Source organism: Corella eumyota, chromosome 4 (genome assembly GCF_963082875.1).
Source record: "Corella eumyota chromosome 4, kaCorEumy4.1, whole genome shotgun sequence".
NCBI classification, from domain to species: Eukaryota; Metazoa; Chordata; class Ascidiacea; order Phlebobranchia; family Corellidae; genus Corella; species Corella eumyota.
The window spans coordinates 4958439-4982832 of record NC_137493.1 but is presented as its reverse complement, the minus strand read 5'-3'; the positions used below and the strand labels follow the sequence as shown (position 1 = coordinate 4982832).

Sequence of the window (24394 nt, the reverse complement as noted above, 5' to 3'; positions counted from 1 at the left end):
ATCCTCAACTTTGCCAATACCTCGATAGTCAAAACACTTGTGATTTACTCCTAAAAACAGAATAAAAATATTGTGGAAAAATCAGGTTAAATTCCTGACTACTTAAACATAACTTTCAATCAACTACTATATGGGGTTGTATGATCACCATCCGATATCACACTCCACTTTCTATTGCCAGATTGGAATATTTGTAAATTAAGATATTTTAACTAGTATTATAAAAGAGTAACAGATAATTTAGTACAATAAACATTCCAGAAAAATGTAATTATGAATTGCACAGAAATGTAACATACATACATGAACAAAAATATAAATAAAGTTACATTTAAATGAAAAATAGCAATACGAGTATAAAATGCATGCATACAAGTTTATTAGATCAGTTTACGATAAATTAAAAAGCAGAATCATAAAAAAAACTTCAATTTCAGATTGAAAAACTCAAAAAATCAAACATTTGCTCTTAAATCAAATTAATCAGTTTTTGGTTTTGTCCAAGTTATTAAAGTTTCAGGAGATCTGTATAGGAAGATAAGTTTGGCGTAAAGATCTTCTTCAAGCTCATATTCTTCCTCCTCCCGGACTAAGAAGATGTCGTTACAGAGTTGAAGGATTCGATCAACATATGGAAGTTCACTAAGAGATAAAACAAAAAATTTGAAAAAAAATGCAAAATTTTAATGATCATAAAATTTTATCACAAAAAGTAAATTAAAGAAACTTACTCAAACATAATTGTAGGAGTGGAACCACCAAACATTCCTCTAACTAGTTTTCCCACTACAAGAACAACTGACACATACAAGCCAATGATTCTGTTATAAAAAAAAATAATTATGTTACAAGTAATACAACAAAATTAAAAACAAAAATACTATACCTACATTACATTAAATTTTTATTAATGTTGCCTTGAAATTTAGTTGTTAATTCACATAAATATTTACCCATAACTGACAAGAAAGTTGAGACTGGATGGTGACACTTTGTTACTGAATATAATAAGACTTAAAGAGTTTGAATCACTTTCTCGTAACTCCCACCAGGATACACCTTCTTTATGTTGTAAAGTCACACTTACATTGGTGTAATCTAAAAGAAAAAAAATTGTTAATAATTCAATTTATATATGTTAATTTAACACAAAAAATAAAATTCTTAGTTTACCAGTTGTTGAAGGCAGAAGAGTTCGAACAGCCATTGCGGTATTAGTTGATCCAGGTGAGAGTATATATTTTGGATATAAGTATGACAATGTTCTGAAAAATTTAAGACAAAATATTTATAAACTTTATCTATAACATCAAAAGTAGATAATAAATCTCAATATTTACAGAAAACTAAAAAAGGGATTTTAAAGGGAAAATTTCATTTATTTACACATTAGTAGCAGAAGAGTTGTTTAAAATAATCTCAAACAATTCTGCCCTCATCGGATCTTGGGGTTTTAATATTTGCTCATTAAAACCTGTTGCTTGCATTATTGAATCTGCATTATCCCTATAACAAATAAAGTTAATTTAGAAAATAACAAATAACAACAAAACTTGTTTTGTAAACTATCTAGTAAAAAAATAATTAGTAATCTTGTCAAATAGTAAATTGTTTCTCAAAAAAAAACCTAAAAACATATATTGTTTAATAAAATCCATGTTAATCATGTATTTGAATGTATAAAAAAGCATTCTAATACTAAATTTATTAACTTAAAAAAGAGTTTTGGGATAGGGAGCCAAAACTTCTTTTTTCACTTTCAATATCAATAAGTTGATGGGTTTTTTGTTGTTAGTAACCTAACTTAAATTAAAGTAAGTTAGTACACTATCATTATAACGAAGCTAATCATCTAAAACTAAAGGATTTTTCTATGGATTACAATTCTCCTGTTGAGTGTTGTGTTTTGTAATTTGGATTTTCTTTTTCATGGCTGCCATAATTTTAGGTTAAAATGATAAAAATTACAAGTAATTTTAAAAAATAATTTATTACATAGTTGTCTCTAAGTTTTTATATCAAAATTAATCAATTAATACACTACTATAATAATAATAAAATTTAACAGATTTTTTTTTAAACACAAAAAATATTAACTTTAACACAAAAAATATAAAAAAACTTACTTAGTTAAAGTCCACTCAAATCTGAGCACAATATTACTCGGGTTGCTGCTGTTAAGCCTTTGAGCAAGTAATGTTTGCTGAGGAGGACTTATTGCCCATATTGTCTTCGACTGGCCATCAATTGTCACATTTACAACTTCATTGTTAGTAAAACCCGCTAAAAATCCAGCAGCACCCTTAAATTTTTTTAAAATAAAAACATAAATCAACAAAAAAGTCAATTTTAGAATCTTCAAAAATATTAATTTTTAAATTCATAAAATTTTTCAATATTTAGGTTTTATATTTATTATTGAAACGTGTAGTTAAATTATTTATAGAATAGTTAACTTGGTTTTCTACTTACAGGATTGTTTGAATATTGTTGAGCAAAGTTAGTATACTGTTGGGGAGTCAAAGTATTTATCATGTTTTGATCACTGACCACTTGGAATATTGGCTAATAACAATAATCAAATTGTTAATAAAAAAGAACTAAAAAAAGTTATTACTTGAGCAAAATATGTCACATACGTTTTTCAATTGTCAAGAAAAATGTTTTAGTTTACCAATAAACTTAAAACAACTAATGGTACCAAGTAAAAAGCAAACAATAAAAAGATAAAAAATTGCAAAAAAGGGTTTAAGACCGGCAGATTTTTTTAATACACTTACTATAAAAACCCTCTCTACTAAAAATACTACATTCTAGAGGTTATTTTTTAAATTAAAAAAAAAATGTCTGCAAAAAAATTAAGGTTACCTCAAATGCACCAATTGAAACCCTCACATCCACTTGAGTGGGGTTGTTTGGGACTCCCCCAATTGTGAGCGCGATATTCATGAGCAGCAAAGGAAACCAGAGAATAAAAATTAGGATAAACACCAGAAGGCCACCAATCAAATATTTTATCAAAGTTTTTTTGGCCTGGCCTCGCGGTACTGGATACTCCTGCAAACATAATTTAATTTTTGTAATCTTTTTACTAATTTAAGGTTGTAATCTACAATAACTTTGATTGTTAATTTAAAACTTTGATTGTTAATTTAGATAAAACTTTGATTGTTAATTTAGATACTTTTAGTAAGCTGTAAAGTCTGTCCTTATATTGAGAATAAATAAATACATAAAATACTTGCCGCTTCAAATACTCTCCATCCCTTGAGTTCAAACACCTCAGCATGAATTGACCATAATTTCATCCATTCACCTAAACTCATAGAAGTTGAGCTGTACATCCAATCCATGATTGCTGTCAACTCAGCAAGGAAAGGGATAATACGATATCTGTTAAACATAGGTGAAAAAGCATAATGAGACACATTCTATTTATAATAAAACTTAGTGGACGACATGCATGTTCAATTTCTAGGCCTACAAAATAAATAAAACTGCCATTTGTGGTGTTTGGGTAAATTATCACAGGCAAATATTAGTTAAGAGTTGTGACCATATTGTAACAATTTTAAAAATCCTGACCTTGGGGTGGGCATTTGATAAATGTCTTATAATTACACTGCTGATATCTTTAAATAAGATAAGCTTAAAAATACATAAAAAAAGTTTACTCAAAAATACAAAATTACCAAATTAATGTAGGCTTTAAATATCATTTAAACAATTCAACAGTAGTTTAGTATTTGGCTTAAATTAAATACTGTATACTTACCCTTTGAACAAGAACAAGTTGATGGTGCCGTAAGACTTTGTAAGAAAACTGCCCACCACTCTACTTGGATAAGCAGCCCTGATTTGGTATGCAGATAATAGAAAATAAACGGCCTTGAAGAAGTACCAGGCTTGGGCCACATGGTTGTCAAAAAAAGGCCTAAAAAGTTTTTAAATTATCATAAATTTTTTTTTTTTAATTTTATAAAATGCAAATTTTTAACAAATTTGTTGATTTAAATTTTATTTTGTTATTTTTTTAATATTATAAAACATTGAATATTTTTACTTTATTACCTGTTATTGATTGCTGGTAGCACAAAGAACATCCAAATATGAATTCCAACAACCAGAACAATTTGGAAAATAAATTTGCCCAACAGATTTTTCCGAAGGTACAAAGCTCGATCAATAAACATCATTGCAAACTAAAATAGAATTATTCAAGAAAATTTTTTTAAAAAATCATCAAAAATTAGTTTTAATAAAAATAAGTTATAACGTAATACAAAAAAATTATAACTTATTAACCTGAATTAGCAGCATAACGAGAAAGCCGGTGGGAACATTATTTGATTGTAGATCAGAAACAACACTGGATTGTGCAGTATAAGCCTGTAAAATATTAATTTTTATATTTAAACTTAAAAATTTTTTAACTTTTTTAGAAAAAATCCACAAATTTACAAAATTCAGAAATCTATATTACTTTATTTAAGGTAAATTGTAAATTTTTACAATTCCAAAGTAAACTTAAACAGAATATTTAACATAAAATTTTACCCCAAAAGCAGAATATCCGAAAATGATAATTATAAAATTGATGACATCGCATAGAAAGATATAGACATAAACATCTGTTACAGCATTGAATTTTTGGTGGAAAATTTTGGAATAAAGAACATATGGTGATTTAAATATTTCAAACAACCTGAAAAAAAAAGTAGAACACTCATAAAGAAATTAAATGTTGTAACAAACAATTTTACAAATTTAATCGAGTTTTTATCAGTAGTGCCTTGGTCACATATGTATAACTACTGTATAACTAAAAAAAAATGCCTAAGAACTTTATATTAACAACCCAGTTTTTTATTTTATAAGGCCAGTAAACATTACAATATATTTTTCCAATAGCCCTTAATAGATTTGATTAAATGTTGTTCTAAAGTGGGTGTTTATTTATTGGCTATTTGGATTCTTGGGTGAATCAGTAGTAATTTCTATTAACTAAACATCACAATTTTTATACAGATAACTCAGACATAGCTGAAAAAATAAATACATGTGATACCTTATTACTTAATTTGGCCAATTAGGTTTAACATAATAACATACTTTGTAGCCACCTCTTCAGCAGCATCCTCGAAATTTTCTTCCTTTGTTTTTGTTGAAGCAATCGATTTAATTGAAGTTTCATCTTGAGAATTACTTTTATTTACATTGGAAGTCGACGGTTCTTCTATAGCAAGTATTTCTACATAACAAAATTTTTACCAAATGAAATTTTTGATGTATTAACCAAAAATATTAATCTTTTTAATTAAATTCATATACTCTACCATTATTTTCTTCTTTATCTTGCTCAAAATCGCAATAAACCTCATTAGAATTCCATATTCCATGTACCTGGAAAAAAAGAAAAGATAACATAAAAAATTTACCTATTACAATAAATCTTTTAAAAAGGAAATATTAAAAAGAAGATGTTTAAGATAAAATTTTTGCTAAAAACAAATTTTAAAAACATAAAAAATGTATCCCATTTTTTTATTTTTTTGTATTACCTTTAAAATTGACATGTGAAAGATAACTGAAAATAACTGCAACAAGTTCATGACCATCCAACTTGAAGTTTGGTTGATTCCAATAAATCTTGGCCACCAATAAGGATCGTTCTCATAAAAGTTTTCGGTAAATTCAGAGTTCCAAGGAAAAAATTCAAATTGGAAAATAAATTTTAAAACTATCACCATCTAAAAAAAAGTTAAAATTGATATTTTTATAGTTAAATATACCAAGCCAGTCTTGGGTTCTTTATAATTTTTATATACTTTTGACTGAAAAATATTGCCTGAAAAATTTTTGTGATAATTGTTTTAGGAATTTATATATTTATAACTGTTTTAATTAAAAAACATTGTTAAAACATCACAATATATGACAAAATTTACAGAATGTTTGCGTTTTTTTAGTGGTGTTGACATAGAATTATTAAATTTAAGTCAAAAAAGTTTACACATACCATTAAATATCCAATACAGAATATCCAGAATGTTTTAGATGGTCTTGGAATACAAAAAGTTGCCCATATAAACACCAAGATAGGAAGAACCAATGACAGTATAGAAGCAGACAACATTAGGTTGAGAATAAACAAAAAATAACAAACCAAATCAGTTCTCGATATTATGGAGTACCTAAAATAATAAAATTTTTAAATATTTAAACAATTTTTTTTAGTCGAAACCAATATATTTTCGCTTGATGGTAAAATTTTTAAGAATAATTTTATTTCTGTTATTTTATTTTATGTAAGACTATCATTTGAAATATAGGTTAAATTCTTACCAGACAGCATAAAATAGTCGAATAAAACGGTGTTGATCCTTATCAAATTCTATTGGTTTTAACTCGAACCATTCTTCACTTGATCTAATAAACACATAAAATAACATTCTTCCATCAAGCCATAAAATTTAAGTAAATTTTAATTAAAATTGAAAAAGTTATACTCACGATTGACTAGAAGTTTTGGCCAAGGCTTTCGCATTGTTTGTATCTATGTCAGTCACATCTTTGTTGCTTTGATTATTTATATTTTCATCAGCAATGTTTTCTTCAGTCGTAGTTTCTTCCTCACCATTTTCCGTTTCAATTTGAAATGAAACGCGGGGGGATTGCTAACAAAAAGTCAAACGGAAAATTTTTTTTAACAAAATTAAAATTAAACAAAATAAAATAAATTAAAATCAAACAAAATAATTTAAATTTCAAAAAAAAAAAATTTTTTATTTTTCTGTTTTTGCTCCTACTACAAATATTGTATTATGCTAATAGAGTAACTTATTACTATTTTTCCTACTACACTACCACGTTATAATACAGAACAAATAATGTTTACTTGTTCTTGAAATTTTTCACTACTCAGTTTATCTTTTTCAAAGGCAAGTTGAATGCTAATATTTCTGTAGTTGCAGTTTAATTGGTTAAGCTTCAGTGTGATATAATCAATGAATGTCATTAAAAGTTCAAACAAAAATACAAAGAAACTCTTGATTTTGTCTGTGAAAATATAAATTGATTTAATCTACAGATTGTTTTTTAAATTAAAAGAGCAAATTAAAAATCATATATTTTAAGTAAGGCAATACAAATTTTTTAAATCATCAATTGGAATTATTTTATAGATTAATTATTATTTGTTTATTATTTATTTTATATCAACTATTTTCAAACCTAAAACTGATTTTGTTTCTTTAACTTCTTCTGCATGACTTTCTGCTGTTCCAACGGAATCTTGATCTGCTCCGCCAGAATCAATTTCCTCAATTTTGTCCATGTCTGCTAGTACAAAAAAAAATAATAAATGTATGCATAAGAAAAGTTAATAACAGTTTTATAAAAAATAAAAAGACCAGTATGATTTGAAACTAGGGCTACATCAGTAATCCCTAGTGACTTTAATTCTTGCTACATGTTAAAATTTTTAAAAAATTTCTATTAAAATTAAGGTTCAGTTTTCCTAGAACAAACTAACCAGGTTTATCTGGTATTTCAACAATTATATTATCATCGGTCAACTTCTTTTTATCCAAGTTTCTCTCTTTCAAAGCTTCATCTATTCCCTCTGTATCAGCTTTATGGATTAACTAAAATTAAATTGAAAAAAAAATTAAAAAAGTAAAGGAAAAAATATAAAATATATAAATATACACTAAACACTTAAAACACTTCAGCTCATAACATATTCTTACATTAAGTGGATCCATAATTTCGTCAGCAGGTTTAGCAACATCTTTGACCTTCCTATCTTCATCAAACATGTAATACCAACCAGCCCGTGTTGCTAATAACAATAACATTACATTTATCAAATGTTAAAGATGGCAATAATTGTAAGCATAATATAAATAAACTAACAAGTTTATTAACTCTATTAACAAACTGAAGGTTTTTTCTTGTTTTGACAAAAAATTAAGGTCCTGAGTTTGATTTCAAGTGCTGGCATGCTATGCTATTACTTTTAAAAAATAAAGATTTAATTTACAGAAGTTTCTGTTTAAAATTTCACCCATTAATGATACTAACAATATAAAAAATAATAAATAATAAAAGAATGCATTGGGAAAAATAGACATGATTAATTTTATGAAATAAACATGCCAATTTATTGAAATTTGGTTCTGGGTTCTAAGAGACTGGGTTTGCTAGCAAAACTTACTTAGTTGATAAATAAAATAGGCTACAGTTTAAAAATAGTTAATCTTTTTTTTTCTATATTTATGAATGTAAATATATAAACAAACAGGCAATTATTTATAATAAAATAAAAAGTTACTCTAAACATGATTTTTATATATCCATTCACATGTATACCATTGGTCATAACAAAAAATTTCGACAATAATAATCTGTTTCAAAGGCAAAGGCTTCAAACCATAAAAGTACAATGACAATATCAATTTTTTAACAAATATGTAAAAAAAAAAATATGGAATGGACACCACTCACCAAAACCACAAACATGACATTTATTAAGATCAACAACAAACCCAAGTCTGCAAAAAAGCCTTATAACGTTAAGCTGTTTTATACCCATTTAAACCTTGCTAAAAATATTATATATACTGATGTATAAGTGAGATGAAATGAATCATTTTTTAAATTAACATACCTTGAACATGAGTTACAGAAGGTTTTAATCCTTTTCTTAGTTCAGCATATCTCATCTTTATGTTAAGCATGCTAAAAAAGGTAAAATCAAAATAATGTAAAAACTTTAATTTTTATGTGTTACTTTTTAAACACCTATTTATTCATTTCAAAATAAGTAACCATGATTTTTAACAGAATTTGGTCTCAAATCTTTTAACTTACGATTCTTTGATGGCAGACAGAGATTCGTCTTCTTGTTTTTCTCTTTCCTGAACTTCTTCGATTAATTTAAGATGAAATAATTCAGCACCTCTGCAAATAATTAAAAAAAAGAATAATATATTTTTGTGATTAAACATAAAAAATATAAAATCCCGTTTTTGTCTAATTTAATTTTAATATTTTCAAGAAGCTTACTTTTTTAATAGGTGCTTACAACTATAGTATATACCTATAATGTAGGTTTAATATATTTATTCAAGTAAAATTTTAAAAATTTAAAAAAGTGTATTTTTCTAGTTCACATTTAAAAAAAACTCCAAATTTCCTTTATTCATTAAAAATTAGTAAAATTAAAATCCAATCAAATGCACATTTAAAAACATAATATCTTTCTACCTTGCTGCTAGTTGTATAGAAATTCTCATATCCTCGGCAACATAAAAGAAATAATGAGACATAAATATTCTTCTTTGTATAATGAGAAATACAAAACAAACGAAATCCCATGTAAGTCCTGCATTCCCATAATCTAGCTCACAGTGATCCATTTTATCTGAAAAAAATTAAATATAGGTAGATTTTTGTTATTATTTTGATTTTTGAGGTTCAAGAAAATCAAATTTTCAACTTGAACTTAAAAATGGTTTTAAAGCTAAGTAGAAAAAGTAACATTGCCCAAAAAAGACACTGGCCGTAAAAAAATAATGCTATTTATAATTAATTAATGATTTAGGAAATTAGAAGCTAACAAGTAAAAAAAAATAAGTTTTTTAAACCGACACTAACATTTTTAAACCAATACAACGCCAAAGTTTCAAATTGTCTTTAGATTTTTTTTATTACCTATTCTGTGCTTTAATTTACAAAAATGTACTTCAAAAAATCTCATACCTGGCAACATATACTTGTCAGATTGAGAGCAGACCAAACTCATTATTTGAACAAAGGCACAAGCTTTTTCACCCAGTATATCGATATAAACACATGATGCTATCTGCAAAGCAGCCTTCAATGTTATCACTCCAACTGTGTAACCTGTAATACATAAGTTGTTTTAATATAGTCTTGATGTGAAAAAAATATGACAACCTTCGTAGAAAGACCATAATTTTAAATAATATAAAAAATTTGACTTAATCATACTGTTTAACCATTAATACAAGTGCAAAACAGAAAAATAAGAATTTTCATGTTTTTATTAAATAATTTAAATAATTTTTATCAAATAATTTAAGATTCTACATTTTGCAGTTTATAGTTTTTAAATTTGTATTAAATAAAATAGTCAAAAAACCTACTTAAAATGATGTTCCACTTTTTAAGTAAAATGCTTGGTTTTCCCATAATAAGAGTTTGTTGCCGAGACAACAAGTAAAAGAAGCTAATAAGGTATCCAAGACAGAATAAGGATATTCGCGCTGTCCCGGCAAGAAACACAAAAGCCATAGTAATCCAGATCATGTAGTTAAAGATAAATACTTTAATTTGATCAAGTAGCGTACGAGATCTAAAAAAATATTTAAATCAATTTTTTTTTAATTTGGAAAAAAATGTGGTTTATATTATCTTCAACATACAATGCCTAATATTAGGCTAAACTGTAACCTGATGACGTAATTTTTTTTTGTATATATCTTTATCCTCGGTGTGGGAAGGTCGAATGCACGTCTTATACATAGAGTAACAACTGTTACTCTGACCCAGTCTCGAGTTGCTTTTAGCAGTTTGGGATATTATAGATTATAAATGCCTGTTAATTATGTTTCTGATTAAGTGCTGGCTCTGCAGAAGTTCATACCGTTTATGGTGCCTTACTCAAAGGCGCTGCAGCATAAGAGCAGTGGGAATGGAACCCACAACCTCATATTGGTGTAACAAGTGTTCTTACCCTTACACCACGCTGCCGATTATATAATGTCAACTTTAAATAATAAACCAGTTTAAACTTGATATATCTTACTTTCCGAGAGTAAAATTTTTCTTTGGGTTAGTTGCCAAAGTGATTTGATCCAAATCTGCAGAGGTCAAATATTTATTATCACCCCCTAACTTTAATAAACGAGGCTCGTTTTCGAAGACAAGTAGTTGGCCAATTGCAAAAAGCAATTGGAAAAAATCAGCTGCAAAAATAACAAATTTAAAATTTTGTTTTAATTTTTAAAGCATATAAACTTTTTAAAAATGATATATAAAAATAAATTTAAAGGCAAAAAAATTTCCTTTTTTTTATAAAATTTTTACAAGAAATAGGTTTTACTTACCGACTAGTTCAGTAGAATTAGGTGGAACAACATAATCAGGCAAATACAACCATCTGACAAGTCTATCTCTTACTACAATATCATCTCCTAATATCACCCAAGGATAGTTATCATCTAAACAAAATAAACAAAAATTAATTTTTTCCCCAAAAAATAAGTCCATTTTAAATAGTTTATATTGCGAAGGTCTTTGTAAATTTAATTTTTTTAGTTTTGATTCCTGCTTTGAAGATCACACTTTTTTTGGAATATTTGCAAAACATATTGAAGAGTTGGTTAAACTTACCTACACACCAGAATGGTGGCATACCAACACACAAAAGATATTCCCAAATTAAAATCACTATCAACAACACTACATACACTCTCCAGTATCTAAAAATTAAAAAAATAAGTTGAAAAAATCTTTTTCATAACCTTAAAAAAGGAAAAGGGTAAACTAAAACTATAATTTATTTTTTTAAATACAAAATTTGTAATAACTAATAATAAAATAAGAATAAATTCTACCTGTATAAAGCAGCTCTTGTTCTTAAAGACATGGCAATAATGAGAAGCACACAATATAGTACAGCATACAAATCTAATCGAATCCATATTGTTACAACCGACATTATAAAACAAGCCTAAACATAACATATTTAATATTACAAAACAAAGGGTAAAATACTTTTAAATTGCTATAACACAAATAAATATTTTTAAACTTAACAAAATAATTTTTTCTTTATTTCAGGCAAGTTAAGTGAAAGAATAGAAAAATAACATTCATTCAATGCTTAAAAAGCATTTTTTGGTTGTAAAATAGTCTTTAAAAAATAAGTAGTTAAAATAGGTCTTTAAAATTTGAAAAATAATAAAATTAAGCGTTCATTTAAAAAATAATCCAACTTACTTCTACACCAAACTTGTAGAAGAAAAAATTGACAAAATATTTCACACAGTCAATGAGTCCATTGTCAATTTGATCAATTGTTATGGCTGGGAATAAATTCGTGAAAACTTGAAGTGGTTCATTATGGCGTAACCGTCTCCACTGCTGGCGTAACTTCACAGTTCGATCCAGGGCAATCATGAGAACTATGAATATAAATCCCTGTAAAATAAACAAACAAAATTTAGGTCGTTTTTTAACCATTTAAAATCATTTTTAGCCAACATCCATACTGTGAATAATAGGCATCTGTAAATGTATAATCGTGGTTAGCAGGCAAATGTTTGTTGCAACCATACGACACCAGAATTTATAAAAAAAGGCAGTTAAATAAGTTAAAATGCAACCCATATGACAGGATATTAACTCTTAAGTAAGTAGTCTGCAATGTAAGCTGTGTAATGGAGATAAAATGTCTAAGCTCTTTAGGGTTTTTATTTTCAAAACATTTTTAAATAGAAAATTAATTTGAAATATTGTTTTAAACACTTACCTCAACATGATAAAAGAATTGACTTCCTTGCTGCATTTTCACAAATCCGATCCAAGATAATAAATCACTTGTTGTGGTTAGATTTTGTCCCTAAAATCATTTAAATTTTTTGTTAATTTCTATAAAAATACTAAACATAACCAAATTAGGTGAAACATATGTTAACTTATGCTTTTTAATAAAGTTTACTGAGTAAGTATAGGCTTAAATATTTTGACTATATATTTTAAATTTTTTTTTATTGTTAATACAATATAAAATAACCAATACAAATAAACCTAAATACTCACATAGAAATTAAATGAGCAGTTGTATATTAGTTGTACACCTGGTTTAACAAATGAGAGTTGATAGAACATTATCCCAAGTGTTACAACCAACACAAATATCATGGTGAATATGAACAGTAAAGGTTGAATGCGACGAAATGGCATCAAAATCAACCATAGAAGAACAAGAAAGGCATAGATCAGAGATACCTAAAACAGAAATGTAGATTTAATAGAAGTATTACACTTGTTTAACCTATTTTTAAAATTATGTAATAATATTAATTATAAAAGTTTAACTAATAAAAAACAAAAAGGCCCCCAAGATTAATACAATTTTTGTAATGCTAAACTTAGACCATGCTGCATAAAATCCAACACAAATATAAAAAGTTTTAAATTATTTTGGAATAAAAAATCTAACCTGATGAGCAGCAGCCACAAATACAGTGATATAAAGAAGTCTCCACATATGAAACTCAAGTCCTTTTAATATAAAAGATTTTAATAACTCCCACCAATTGAGAATAGCAGGAAGATAGTTTTCCAACATCTTCTTGAAGAAGGACTTTTTCGGTTCAGATTCTGAAATAATTTTAAAATATTTTTTACATTAAAATAATTTTAAATTATTCATTTTTAAAATCAAACATAGGCCAATTCCAATATATTATTTACTATTTTTTTTTAAATTAAACAAATTATGAATCAAGAGGTAATCAGACTAAAATATTAATTTGCAAATATTTTAAATTTTACAACCATATTGTTAACATCAAAGTCATGCAGATTTTATAAAAAAAAAGGTTATATTAGTTCATTAATATTTAGTAAAAAAAAATAAATCATATTTTTAAACTTGTTAGTAATACATAAACTAGAGACAGAATATTTCAAAAATAAAATAAAGAAATATGTTATTTATTTTAAATGCATTAAAAATTAATTTAAAGAAAATAAAAGTTTAGATTTAATAAAATAAACAAATTTTATACAGAAAAATTGAAAATTGAGATGGTTAATGATAAATCAAAAATATAAATCACCACCACATGTCACAAAGTGGGGTTTTGTACCACTTGGTTGTAAATCGTTCATTTCCAACTCCTCTCTGACAGCGTCTGTCTGGTCTTCTTCGCCGTTCGTTGGCCGATTGCGAGTTGTCCGACTTGTCACAACAGTTGGTTTCTTTGTCATCTAAAAATTTGTGCCAGATTTTTTTGTAATACTTAAAATATTAAATGCACTTTGATGTAATGAAATCAACAATATTTAGAAAAAAAATTACTACTAGATCCTGATAATAGAAGTCACAATTTCTTTGGTTTCTTAAATTTAACATGAACAATTAAAACAAAATTTTGGAATTTACACAGAGTTAATTCAACTAACTCTATCTTAAACATCTCAAAAAAATATAAAGTTAAAAAAATTCTGAAATATAAAAGTTAAAACTACCTCAATAAATCTCTTGTTGAAATAGTTGAGTTGGAGAATAACACAAAGTAAGAACAAGGTTGGAATAAGAATCATAACTAATAATTCTCCTGCTGAGTCATATTGTTCTAATCCGAGATCTCTTAACCTTTAAACCAAAAAAAAAAATTAAATCACAAATTTTTTCATTTTGATGTAAAATGATTTTTGATTAAGATTCTTTTCTTAAAAATAAAATCTTTTAAAAAGTTGGTTTCTTACTGTTGTTCGGTGAAATTCGTAAAGCTCATCCAGTAGTTTGGAAAGTCTTGGAATTGATAAGTATATATGATTATAAGAACAATCATGGTATAAAACACCAACACAAGCAAGTAGAAATGTAAACTTGCTCGCCAGAATGGCCAGGATAGCTAAAAAATTAAATTAAAAATCATGTAAATGTTAATTGAATTAAAACCTAAAAAAAACAGTAAATTAAAAAATGATAATTCTTTATTCTAATAATGATGAAAATAGAACAGAATAAAATAAAAGATAATTAACTTTTGGTTTGACAATTAATATTCTATTTATTTACATTAAATATTATATTAATTTTATTGTTAAAATTATTTTATCAAATTACAAAAATATTAGTTACAAGAATAAAACATGTTTACTTACCACATATGTGATGAAGTTAAGGGATAAAAACAACATATAAATGACTTTAATCCCAGTGGGGTAACCTTGGGTAGATAAACCTAGGTGAAATCCAATAACAACAAATATCCAATATCTTGAGAACAAATCAGTCATGTAAACTACTAGTTTGTTGCTCCAAGAGTCTGGGTTAACTTCATGATCTGTTACAAAAATAATCTTTTTTACCATTTTAAATTTTCTTTTATTAAAACAATAGTACTATTTGTTTTTAAACAATTTTTATATGATAATCTTTGAGAACTAAAATGATATGTTTAGTTTAGTAGAACCAATTATTAATTCAATAATTGGGCAATTTAGTCTTCATTATTAAATTGTGACAGCGTTGGAATAACAAATGTTTTTTTATTTTTTATTTCGTAAACAAAAAAATATTTAAAAAGATTATTTAAACTTTGCAGGAAAATTAGCTTAAAATAAAATGTTTATTTTAAACTGACCAAAAAAATGCACTTCTGTTAATTTAGTATTCAAATTAAAACTTCTGTTAATTTAGTACACAATTAATTTTTTAATAATATTTAACATACCATCTTCATAAGGTCTATGTCCTCTAATGTAAACATATTGATGAAAAACCAAAAGAAACCCACAGTAATATAACACCTAAAATTTTAATTTAAGTTTTTTTGAAATGCAATAATGATTTATTTTGTTAAATTAAAAATAAATATAAAACACTTTTATATTCATAACAATTTTTTACATAAAAAGTAAACTGAGATAACTACCTGAGCTCCTAAAGGCAAACAAGGATATGGGTATTTAACCATACCAAATGCACTAAGATGTAAAATGTAGCCAGTGTTTAAGGTTACGTTTAATGGCAATTCGGCGTCAGTTAAGTTAAATCCATACACAAACTAAAATAAAAATACATAGTGGGTAACAATTAAATAAATTGTAATTAAACTACCATTAAAAATGGATTAAAAAAATCAACCAATTATTAGAACTTTAAAAAAGGATTAAATTTAGTAAATCTCATTAAGTAATTAAAATGATTTACCATGAAAAAAGGGTGTTATTGAAATATCAAATTAATGTAATGCTTTTTCCACATTCAAATATTTCTATACCTGTATTAGGACAAGACAAATGCCATAAAATGCAAGAACTGGTGAGCATACTAAAGTATACCAAGATCTATGTTTTGTCATCCACAGAACACAAGCCCATAATAACAGAACAAAAGTAAGCCAGCTGTGGTAAGTAACACTCCATACCTAAAAAATTAATCGTTAAAAAAAACAAAATAAAAATTTAATTATATTATGTATATAAATTTAATTTTTGTGTAAAGAGTTTAACATTTTTATTATTTTTAAACTTTGTATTTACCATCATTATAATTAAAGCAACAACATAAAAACTGAAGTGTTTAACTTCTTTCAACCACTTCTCAATAGTTTGTAAAAATCCTTTATTAGGCTGTACAACTTCTACATCTATATAAAAAAAATCAATTAATTTTAATTCTAATTAAACACAATGCTTTGTCTTTAAATTTTATAATTCAAGAATTAATCAAGTAAAAAATATTTTTTAATAGTTGCATTAAACAAAAATTAATTAAATGTTTTATTAAATCTTTATTTCAAATTATAGATTGTAGTGATTTACAAAAAGCATCCAATTTATATTTTGATGTTCCACTTTTTATAATTTTTTTATACCTTGATTAATTTGTTGATTTCCTTCAGTCTCTGTATTGTTTGAGTTATTTGATTGATTACTGGTTGATGCGATATCTTGTTTTACTTCCGGAGGTGCATGCAACGATTCATAATTTTGCTGTAGTTCTTCATCATTAACCAAAGGCTAAAACAATTTTTAAAAGTTTAAATATTTTTTTTTTTTTAAATTTTAACGTTATTTAAAAGTTTGCTTTCGTAAAGTTTTAAAGATAAATTAAACAAGGGAATTTAATTTTAAACTTATGAATAAATGTCAAACAATTTATCGCATACAGAGGAATATAACTAAGAATACCCCTTACTACCCACTACCTAACACCTTATTAGAAATTTATAAAGTAAACCTGTTACAAAATTAAGTAAATTTTTTTATTAGAATCTGATAAGCAAAAATCATTGATCAGAAATTTTAGCAAATCTTACATCCTTAGACCATAAAGATGCAAATTTTAATTTAATAAAATTGCAAGCATGCTGCATATTGCTGATTAAAAATACAAAAACAGAAATCAAATGCATGCAAAGAATATCATATTTTTAAAGATTTTTAATAATGCCAGTTTAATAACAATTCAACATTGCTATGTTATTAATATTTTAATTTAAAAAATAAAATTTTTGCAAAATCAATTTATTAAATGCAGTTAAAAAAAGAATTATAAATTTAATTTCAAACATAAAAAATCAGATTAATTGGACGACAATAAATTAAAAATTACACCAAAAAATTTAAAAAGTTATTTAGGGCCAAAACCTTATGTTAAAAGGAAATGTTTATACTATATATTTAAAACGAAAACCGGATAATCAATCAAGTGTGTTTCCTATTTAAACTCGCAAAACCTAAAATAAACAATTAATCAACTTAATAATAAATAAGATTTTTCTGCAACAAAGAACCATGAGAACACATATGTATTAAAGTAACCACATAGCTTGCATTCTACACCAGTACTACTGTTTATTCAAGAAAAAATTTAAGCAAACATTGGCCCTCCCAAATAGTAAACTTTAAATTTTTGGCAATCTTTTTTGTAATAATTTTTTTTTTCATAACTGAAATTACGTCAAATTTAAAGGTTGTTAAAATGGTGTTTTTTTAACTTTCAATGTAAAATAGTTAATTATTGATGGCTGTCAGGTACAAAACATAACCAATTTATAGTTAATCAAATATAAAAACAAATACATAAACCATACATGGCATTATATAAACTCACTTGTTCAATTATAAAAAAATATCCAAAAATGTGAAAATAACTTTAAAACCAACTTCATTATTTGACTGACAGAGCATTTGTTTCATAAGTAACTGTCACCCTTAAACATATACCACAACCCTCTTAAAATGCTAAGACAGTTGTCACAATACTAAATACATATGGGAATAGCAATAAGTTTTTAAAAATTAATCTATTGTGTATTATCTGTTATATGAATGCATTTGTAATTGCATAAGTTTTAAAAACAGACACTTAAATAGCATAAAAAATCTAGAAAATGTTATTAAAAGTTTTTTAATGGAATGTTAATTAGACATTAATATTCTTGTTGATTTTAAAACAAAAGTTTAAGTAAAAACCATGCCAAAACGTTTTCTATCAACTAAATAATCAAAAACCAACACACATATATTTACTACATGCAAGCACAAAAAAGCTAACTTGTAAATTTTGTAAGTCTTCGTCTGATTGCAATTTCTAAATATTTCAATTATTAATCCAACCTACTTTTATTAACCAATGTTTGTAAATTGTTTGATATTTTTATTGCTTTAAATTAGTTAGATATGTAGATAATGATGATAAATTGAATGACTATTTAAAGACTAGACATTTTTTGGTTTTTAAAATCATACATTAATTAACTTATTCACTAAACTAAATCATTAAAAATTTAAAACGCATTAGTATCAAAAAAAATAAATTGTTAAAAATTGAAAATTTTAATTTTTAATTACTAAACTATTAAGGTTTAAAAAAAAAACAATTAGATTGCTTTTTATTATTTAATTTAATTTAACACCCAGCACCACAACCTTTGTATTTATACCATTTTAATTTCTTCCTTTTTTATAGAAAAACCGATCTAATTTTAAAAGGAGGTAAATATTTTAATAAATATATTTTAAATAAACTACAATGTTAAAAAACCTATTAATTCCAAAAAAACTAAACAAAATTTTTGTTAAAAGGTAAAGCCAATATATTGTTGTTAACTATTTTTTAATAAATTGTTATTTTGACAGATATAAAATTACAAAAACAACTTTAGAAATATAACTTTAAAACAAATGGACAAGTATTAAAATAAAAATGATGAAAAAAATAAAACATAGATAAATGAGAATGACACTTTTTTTGCAATGCTAATTTAAAAAAATTAACTTTAGATTTTTTTTGTTTTTACAAAATATATCTTACCCTTCTTTCACCAAATGACTTCTTGTTACCACTAGATGTCGTTTTTCCACTTGGTATTGCTTGCAATATCTGTTCGATCATGAATTTCACCAATGAAATGAAAATGAGAAAACAAAAATTGAAAAATAAAAATTTACAGCCAAAATGAATATAGCTTAGGCACAAAAAATTAAAAATCCTAAAATGTAGTTTAATTAGGTAAATATGTCAAAACTGTTTATATAATTGTGTAAGGTGTATTTAATTCCAACAACTTTGTAACAGATATTATAGTAAAAGATAATCTTTTTTTATAACACTTAATAATGCATATAACTTGCCAGGTCTTTTTTTTAGATTTCATTTTTATACTTTTTTTAATTTAAATCACTGCTTTGTGTGATTAAAATCAAAAGTGCCATTTATATACATGCAAATATATTGCCTTGAAATAATCCAACAGATACAAAATTCAAGCTGTCTTGTATTATTACAATTAATTTAATTTGTTGTAAAATATGATACATATTTTCGTGGGAAATTTAAATTAAAATTTGAATTATTTTTTATTTAAAAATATTTAAAATAAAATCTAGTTATTTATCGACTTTATTTTTTTATAAAATAGGTACTCTAAAGTATTATTTTAAAAAGTTTTGATTAATTCAATTTTTTATTTTTTATTTGTGAAAAAATTAATACAATCTCATACCTTTATATCTTCAAAATACATTCGAACCCCAATAGCCAGTAAGAATTGTAGAGTTAAAATAATGGCAGGACTTACAAACACAGTCCAAGGCAAATGATCAAATATTAATAACTTGTAAGGGGCCTGGCAATCTGTTAATATTATAGCAGTCAATCCAAATAACCTACAAAAAAATAAATACAATTTTGGGTCATTTTAATTCTTTAAAATAATCAATTTTTATATTTTTCTACTAAAATTTTTTTTTTTTTTTTAGTTAAGTTGCAGGAACCTAATAGTTTTACAAAAAAAAAATATATTTAGTTAAGTTTTTTAGTTAAGTTGCAGGAACCTAATAGTTTTACAAAAAAAAATATTCAGTTTTTAATATTTATATACTCTAAAATATATTTGTTTTACATATATATTATAAAAAAACACAATAAATTATAAAGTATATTATTCTATAGGCAATTAATTAACAAATTAGTAATACCTTGCTATTAGGTTATCAGCTGGAATATATTGCTGCATGAATTGCATTTGGTAAATATAAAGCAGAAATAAGTGAACCATACAAATTGCTGATATACCAGCCCTGTAAAAGCAAAATTAAAACAAAGTTTCAACTTTCCTTATTGAAATTTAAATAAATCTAAAAAAAAACAGTTTAAATTAAAAGGATAATGCTTTTGTGAGATCAAATCATACAAAAAGATTTCGTTTTATTTAAGTTTTATAGTTTAGCCTTATATAAGTTTTATAGTTTATTTAGGTTAAATTTTTGTCTATACATTTTTCAAAAAACAACATTTATTTTGTTTTCGTATAAACATGGATATATAAAACAATGTTTTCCTGGCATTTTTCGTAGAAACTTAACAGTAAACAGAATCAAAAATAGTTTATTCATGAAAAAAGTGGGCGTTTCAAAATTGAAATACTGAAAAGTTAATTAAATCAGTTTTATGATACTAAATAATTGAGTGTGATTTTTTATTTATTTCAACATAGCAAATCCTTAGTTATTAAATTTGCTTTTAGGTAATACTACACCTCTTTGATTTTAAATACTTCCTGTTAATATATTAAACAGAAATATACTGTTAGATCCTGATGTTTTTTTAATCTCTATTTATATATAGATTTTTTTTAAAGTTAGGTTTATTTTCTGTGCCTTTTCCACTAAAATAATTTAATAAAATATGGTACTAGTTAAATTAGCTGTTTTTTTTGTGTTTTAAGTGTTTTAATTGCACATTGTTTTAATCTTATTAAATTTAAAATTTTTTTATTGAAATTTTTTTTTTAGTCTGTATTAAAATTTTACAAAATAATCACGGGTACCTGAAGGCAGCAATGCATGATGTTAACAAAGGTTGGTGAAGAGCCCACAAGATCGACATAAGAAAAAAAGATAACAGATAAACACTGGATATTACCCCTGGGTATGCAATACCTAAATGTAAAAATTTAAAATCTATGAAACAAAAATCAATAACCTAATTTTAAGTCATTGTTAAACTATAGCTTATCGGATTCCATTACACAACTATTTAATGGAGTGCCCCTATTTATTGAATGCATCACTGAATCCTAATTTAAACCAAAATCACAGATTAACTGTTTTTACCTGATAAAGCCAAGAAAAGGACTGTTGCAAACAAAATTCCTCCATTTTTCAGTCTGGCTGCATGAACCTTTTTTGACTTTGCTTCATTTTCCAAAAAAGAATTAGTTTCTTCTTGTTGTTGTGGTTCTATAGGTTGCTGGTTGTTGTAAAAAGCTACAAAAACAATTTTTATTGAATGTGTTTGTAGCTACTCTACTTAGGCCTGCAAAAAAATTTTTAATTTCTGATATTTTTTAACATAATAAAAAACATTTTTTTTAATTTTTAAATAAAGTGGCGTAAAGTTTACATAAAAATAGAAAAAATTAACCATACTTTGAGTTTTTTTAGTAAAAATAAAACAGAAAAGTGACACCAAAAATATTCCAACATCTGGCACCAAAAGACGAAAAACACTTCCTATATCAGTACTCTCCAATCTGAAATAATTTTTGGTATTTTAAACTCTTTTAAAACCATTTTTATATTTTAGTAATTATTTAAGAAGTGTTAAAATACAGCCTATCTAAAAAAAGTTAAAAAAATTATACAACGTCAATATATTGTTTTACATTACAAAATAACATAAAAACAAGTATTTTTTTACTTTTCAAATCCAAGATATCGACATAATTTCTCAAGATCAGAACCTAAAAAGAGATTTTTTATTTTTTTATTAACCTTATACATAAAAGACAAAAATATGACTTAAGAATTGTAGCAAATACTATTTAACGACAAGTTTATGACTTACATGCAGGACCAACTAATGAGCCATAAGGTTTATTTAGAAGTAAGGCAGCTTGAAAACCAACATGGGCTAGAACAAAAATGGTTGATACCACCATCAATGCTAAACTGTTTATTTTCCATGATTCTAAAACAACAAATTTAAAATATATTTTTAAATATGTTTTATGAATATTTTAAGATAAAACACAGTTGCAAAAAATAATTTGACACATTTTTGTTTATAAACTTTTGCAGGTTTTAATAGAAAATAAAATAAATAAAAAAGACAAAATAACGACCTCCTGATATATTTTATTAATATAGTTTTAAATTGAAAAGCATGGGTTGTTGAAGTACTGTAGTACAAGAATAAAAAAAACTTTAATGCTTTTATTTAAAAAACTTGAATACCAAATCTACTATAAACTGATTAGGCCTACTAGCTATATTATATTAATAGTATATATAATTATAAAAAAAATTTGAAAAAAAAATTTATTATAAAAAAAAATTTCGTTACTTATAGTTTTTGAAGAAAGTTTTGGAGAAAATGGATAAAACAACAAAAATACAAGATATGTTGCAGAAAGTGCATTGTAGCGAAACAAAACACCTGAAACAAAACACTATTACTTTCTTATTGCATTGAGTTATATATAATACATTTTATACTTTGTTTTTATAATAAAATATACAGGGTTTGAACTACTAAATTTTAACTCACTTGCTATTAAACTTATTGGAAGAATAATAGAATAAAAAATAAAGGTTACACCAACAATTGCTCCCATTTTATCCCTTACAACAATTAATTTTAAAGTGTAAACCTATCCATACCACACAATTGTGCGTATTCTAATCAAAAAATATTAATGTTATAGACAGATAAAACACTTCGGTAACAAATTGACTATTCTGAATTTAAATGTTAAATGCGCCAAGATTTTTGTATTTTTTAAAAGCATGAGAACTAATAAACAACAATATTTGTCAGTCTGAAAACTCAAGTAAAATAACAAACAACCTTCATGAACTCACATGCACACGTGATTTATTAACCTGACTAACCTAACTAAAGCACGAGTTATTTTTTACGGAATTCTATTTTTCTAAATGTAAACAAACGACGAAGTCATCACCGGCGATGTGCAGTCAACCGCATCGTATAATTTTGGAAAAACGCACGTGATTATTGTAAATAAGGATTTAAAAAAAAAACAGAATGTAGTGATTTAAATAAACGCAATTTATGACTTTTTTAAACATTTTAAGTTAAACTTTAATATAAACTTTTTTCATTAAATTTGAATATGCTTGACTTTGTCAAAATGTTTAATCATTTGCCCTTTAGCTGGTTTAAGGCCTGTTCACACGACAAGCTTGCGTTGCGTTGCGCTGCGTTGCGTTACGCAACTTTACGAGTTCTAGGGATTAACAAATACAAAATATCTAATAAAAGTATACCGCTTACGAAATCTTGCGTAAATTTCGCTTCGGCTACAAAACTTTACGAAATCTTACGTAATTTACGCAAACCTTCGTACGTGTGAACGGCTGTGTTCATTTTAAATGGTTGCGAAATCTTACACTACGTTACGTTGGGGACGCGGAATTTGAGGGAATGGAAAATGAAGAAACGGAAATTGAAGGAACGGAAAATGAAGGAACCGGAAAATGAAGAAATGGAAAATGAAGGAACCGGAAAATGAAGAAACGGAAAATGAAGGAACCGGAAATTGAAGGAACGGAAAATGAAGGAACCAGAAAATGAAAAAAGGAGAGGCGGAATCTTAAAAAAATAAAACGCGGAAATTCCGTTGACTATTTATTTGTATTTAAGTCAATATTATTTCAGAAATAAACAGGCATTATATAGAAGAGGGTTAGGGTATGCTGGGGTAATTAAAATAACTCATTATCGCTTATCAGTTTTCGAATAAATGACAGTAATCCTAAATAAACAGTCAACATTTTAGAAGAGAATCTTACACACCCATTTTAGAAGAGAATCTTACACACGTTCAACTTTTTTTTACAATCAGAAAATGTATGTTAATAAAGATGACTTGTTTAGTTATTTTCCAATTACAATTCCACATTTTTAAATAACAAAATTTAACTATTTTTATTTTACGGTGCTTTTTTCATTAATGTTTGCGCACATAGATTTTTAGTTACTTTATTTAAATCAAACTTAGTATTCTAAACGGATTTAAATTTCATCTTTTAGTAAAAAATGGATTTTACCAAACATACCAAAAACATTATTATTTTTTTTTAATTGCAA

At 25.6% G+C, this 24394-nt stretch overlaps 1 protein-coding gene across 1 annotated transcript; it reads right to left on the bottom strand.

The window, feature by feature from the left end:
* Positions 1 to 245: 245 nt before the first annotated feature.
* LOC145751532 (piezo-type mechanosensitive ion channel component 1-like) lies at positions 246 to 22964 on the bottom strand. The gene is made up of 56 exons (XM_082567706.1): positions 22832 to 22964; positions 22628 to 22720; positions 22130 to 22252; positions 21983 to 22025; positions 21712 to 21815; positions 21397 to 21549; positions 21111 to 21222; positions 20260 to 20361; positions 19785 to 19947; positions 19094 to 19162; positions 18335 to 18370; positions 16650 to 16794; positions 16315 to 16421; positions 16053 to 16199; positions 15705 to 15836; positions 15504 to 15579; positions 14932 to 15113; positions 14530 to 14678; positions 14290 to 14416; positions 13878 to 14028; positions 13256 to 13416; positions 12853 to 13041; positions 12563 to 12652; positions 12031 to 12231; positions 11646 to 11761; positions 11422 to 11510; positions 11136 to 11249; positions 10835 to 10994; positions 10173 to 10381; positions 9766 to 9909; positions 9271 to 9427; positions 8875 to 8964; positions 8672 to 8742; positions 7752 to 7843; positions 7535 to 7646; positions 7234 to 7341; positions 6899 to 7059; positions 6514 to 6677; positions 6346 to 6429; positions 6020 to 6194; positions 5562 to 5750; positions 5337 to 5403; positions 5113 to 5251; positions 4558 to 4705; positions 4306 to 4389; positions 4072 to 4202; positions 3776 to 3934; positions 3246 to 3393; positions 2869 to 3057; positions 2473 to 2565; positions 2127 to 2302; positions 1387 to 1506; positions 1174 to 1265; positions 954 to 1098; positions 732 to 821; positions 246 to 642 (listed from the first exon to the last, which is right to left on the bottom strand). The coding sequence occupies exons 1-56, from the start codon at positions 22896 to 22898 to the stop codon at positions 480 to 482; spliced, it is 7101 nt and encodes a 2366-aa protein (XP_082423832.1). The 5' UTR covers positions 22899 to 22964; the 3' UTR covers positions 246 to 479.
* Positions 22965 to 24394: the final 1430 nt, after the last annotated feature.

Coding starts and splice junctions, on each gene's coding strand:
- LOC145751532 (XM_082567706.1), bottom strand. CDS start 22,898: ATGGGAGCAATTGTTGGTGTAACCTTTATTTTTTATTCTATTATTCTT. Junction 21,223..21,396: donor CCTTTTCTTGGCTTTATCAG/GTAAAAACAGTT, acceptor TTTTACATTTAG/GTATTGCATACCCAGGGGTA. Junction 18,371..19,093: donor AGTCATTTGGTGAAAGAAGG/GTAAGATATATT, acceptor TGAAATATTTAG/AAATTGCAATCAGACGAAGA.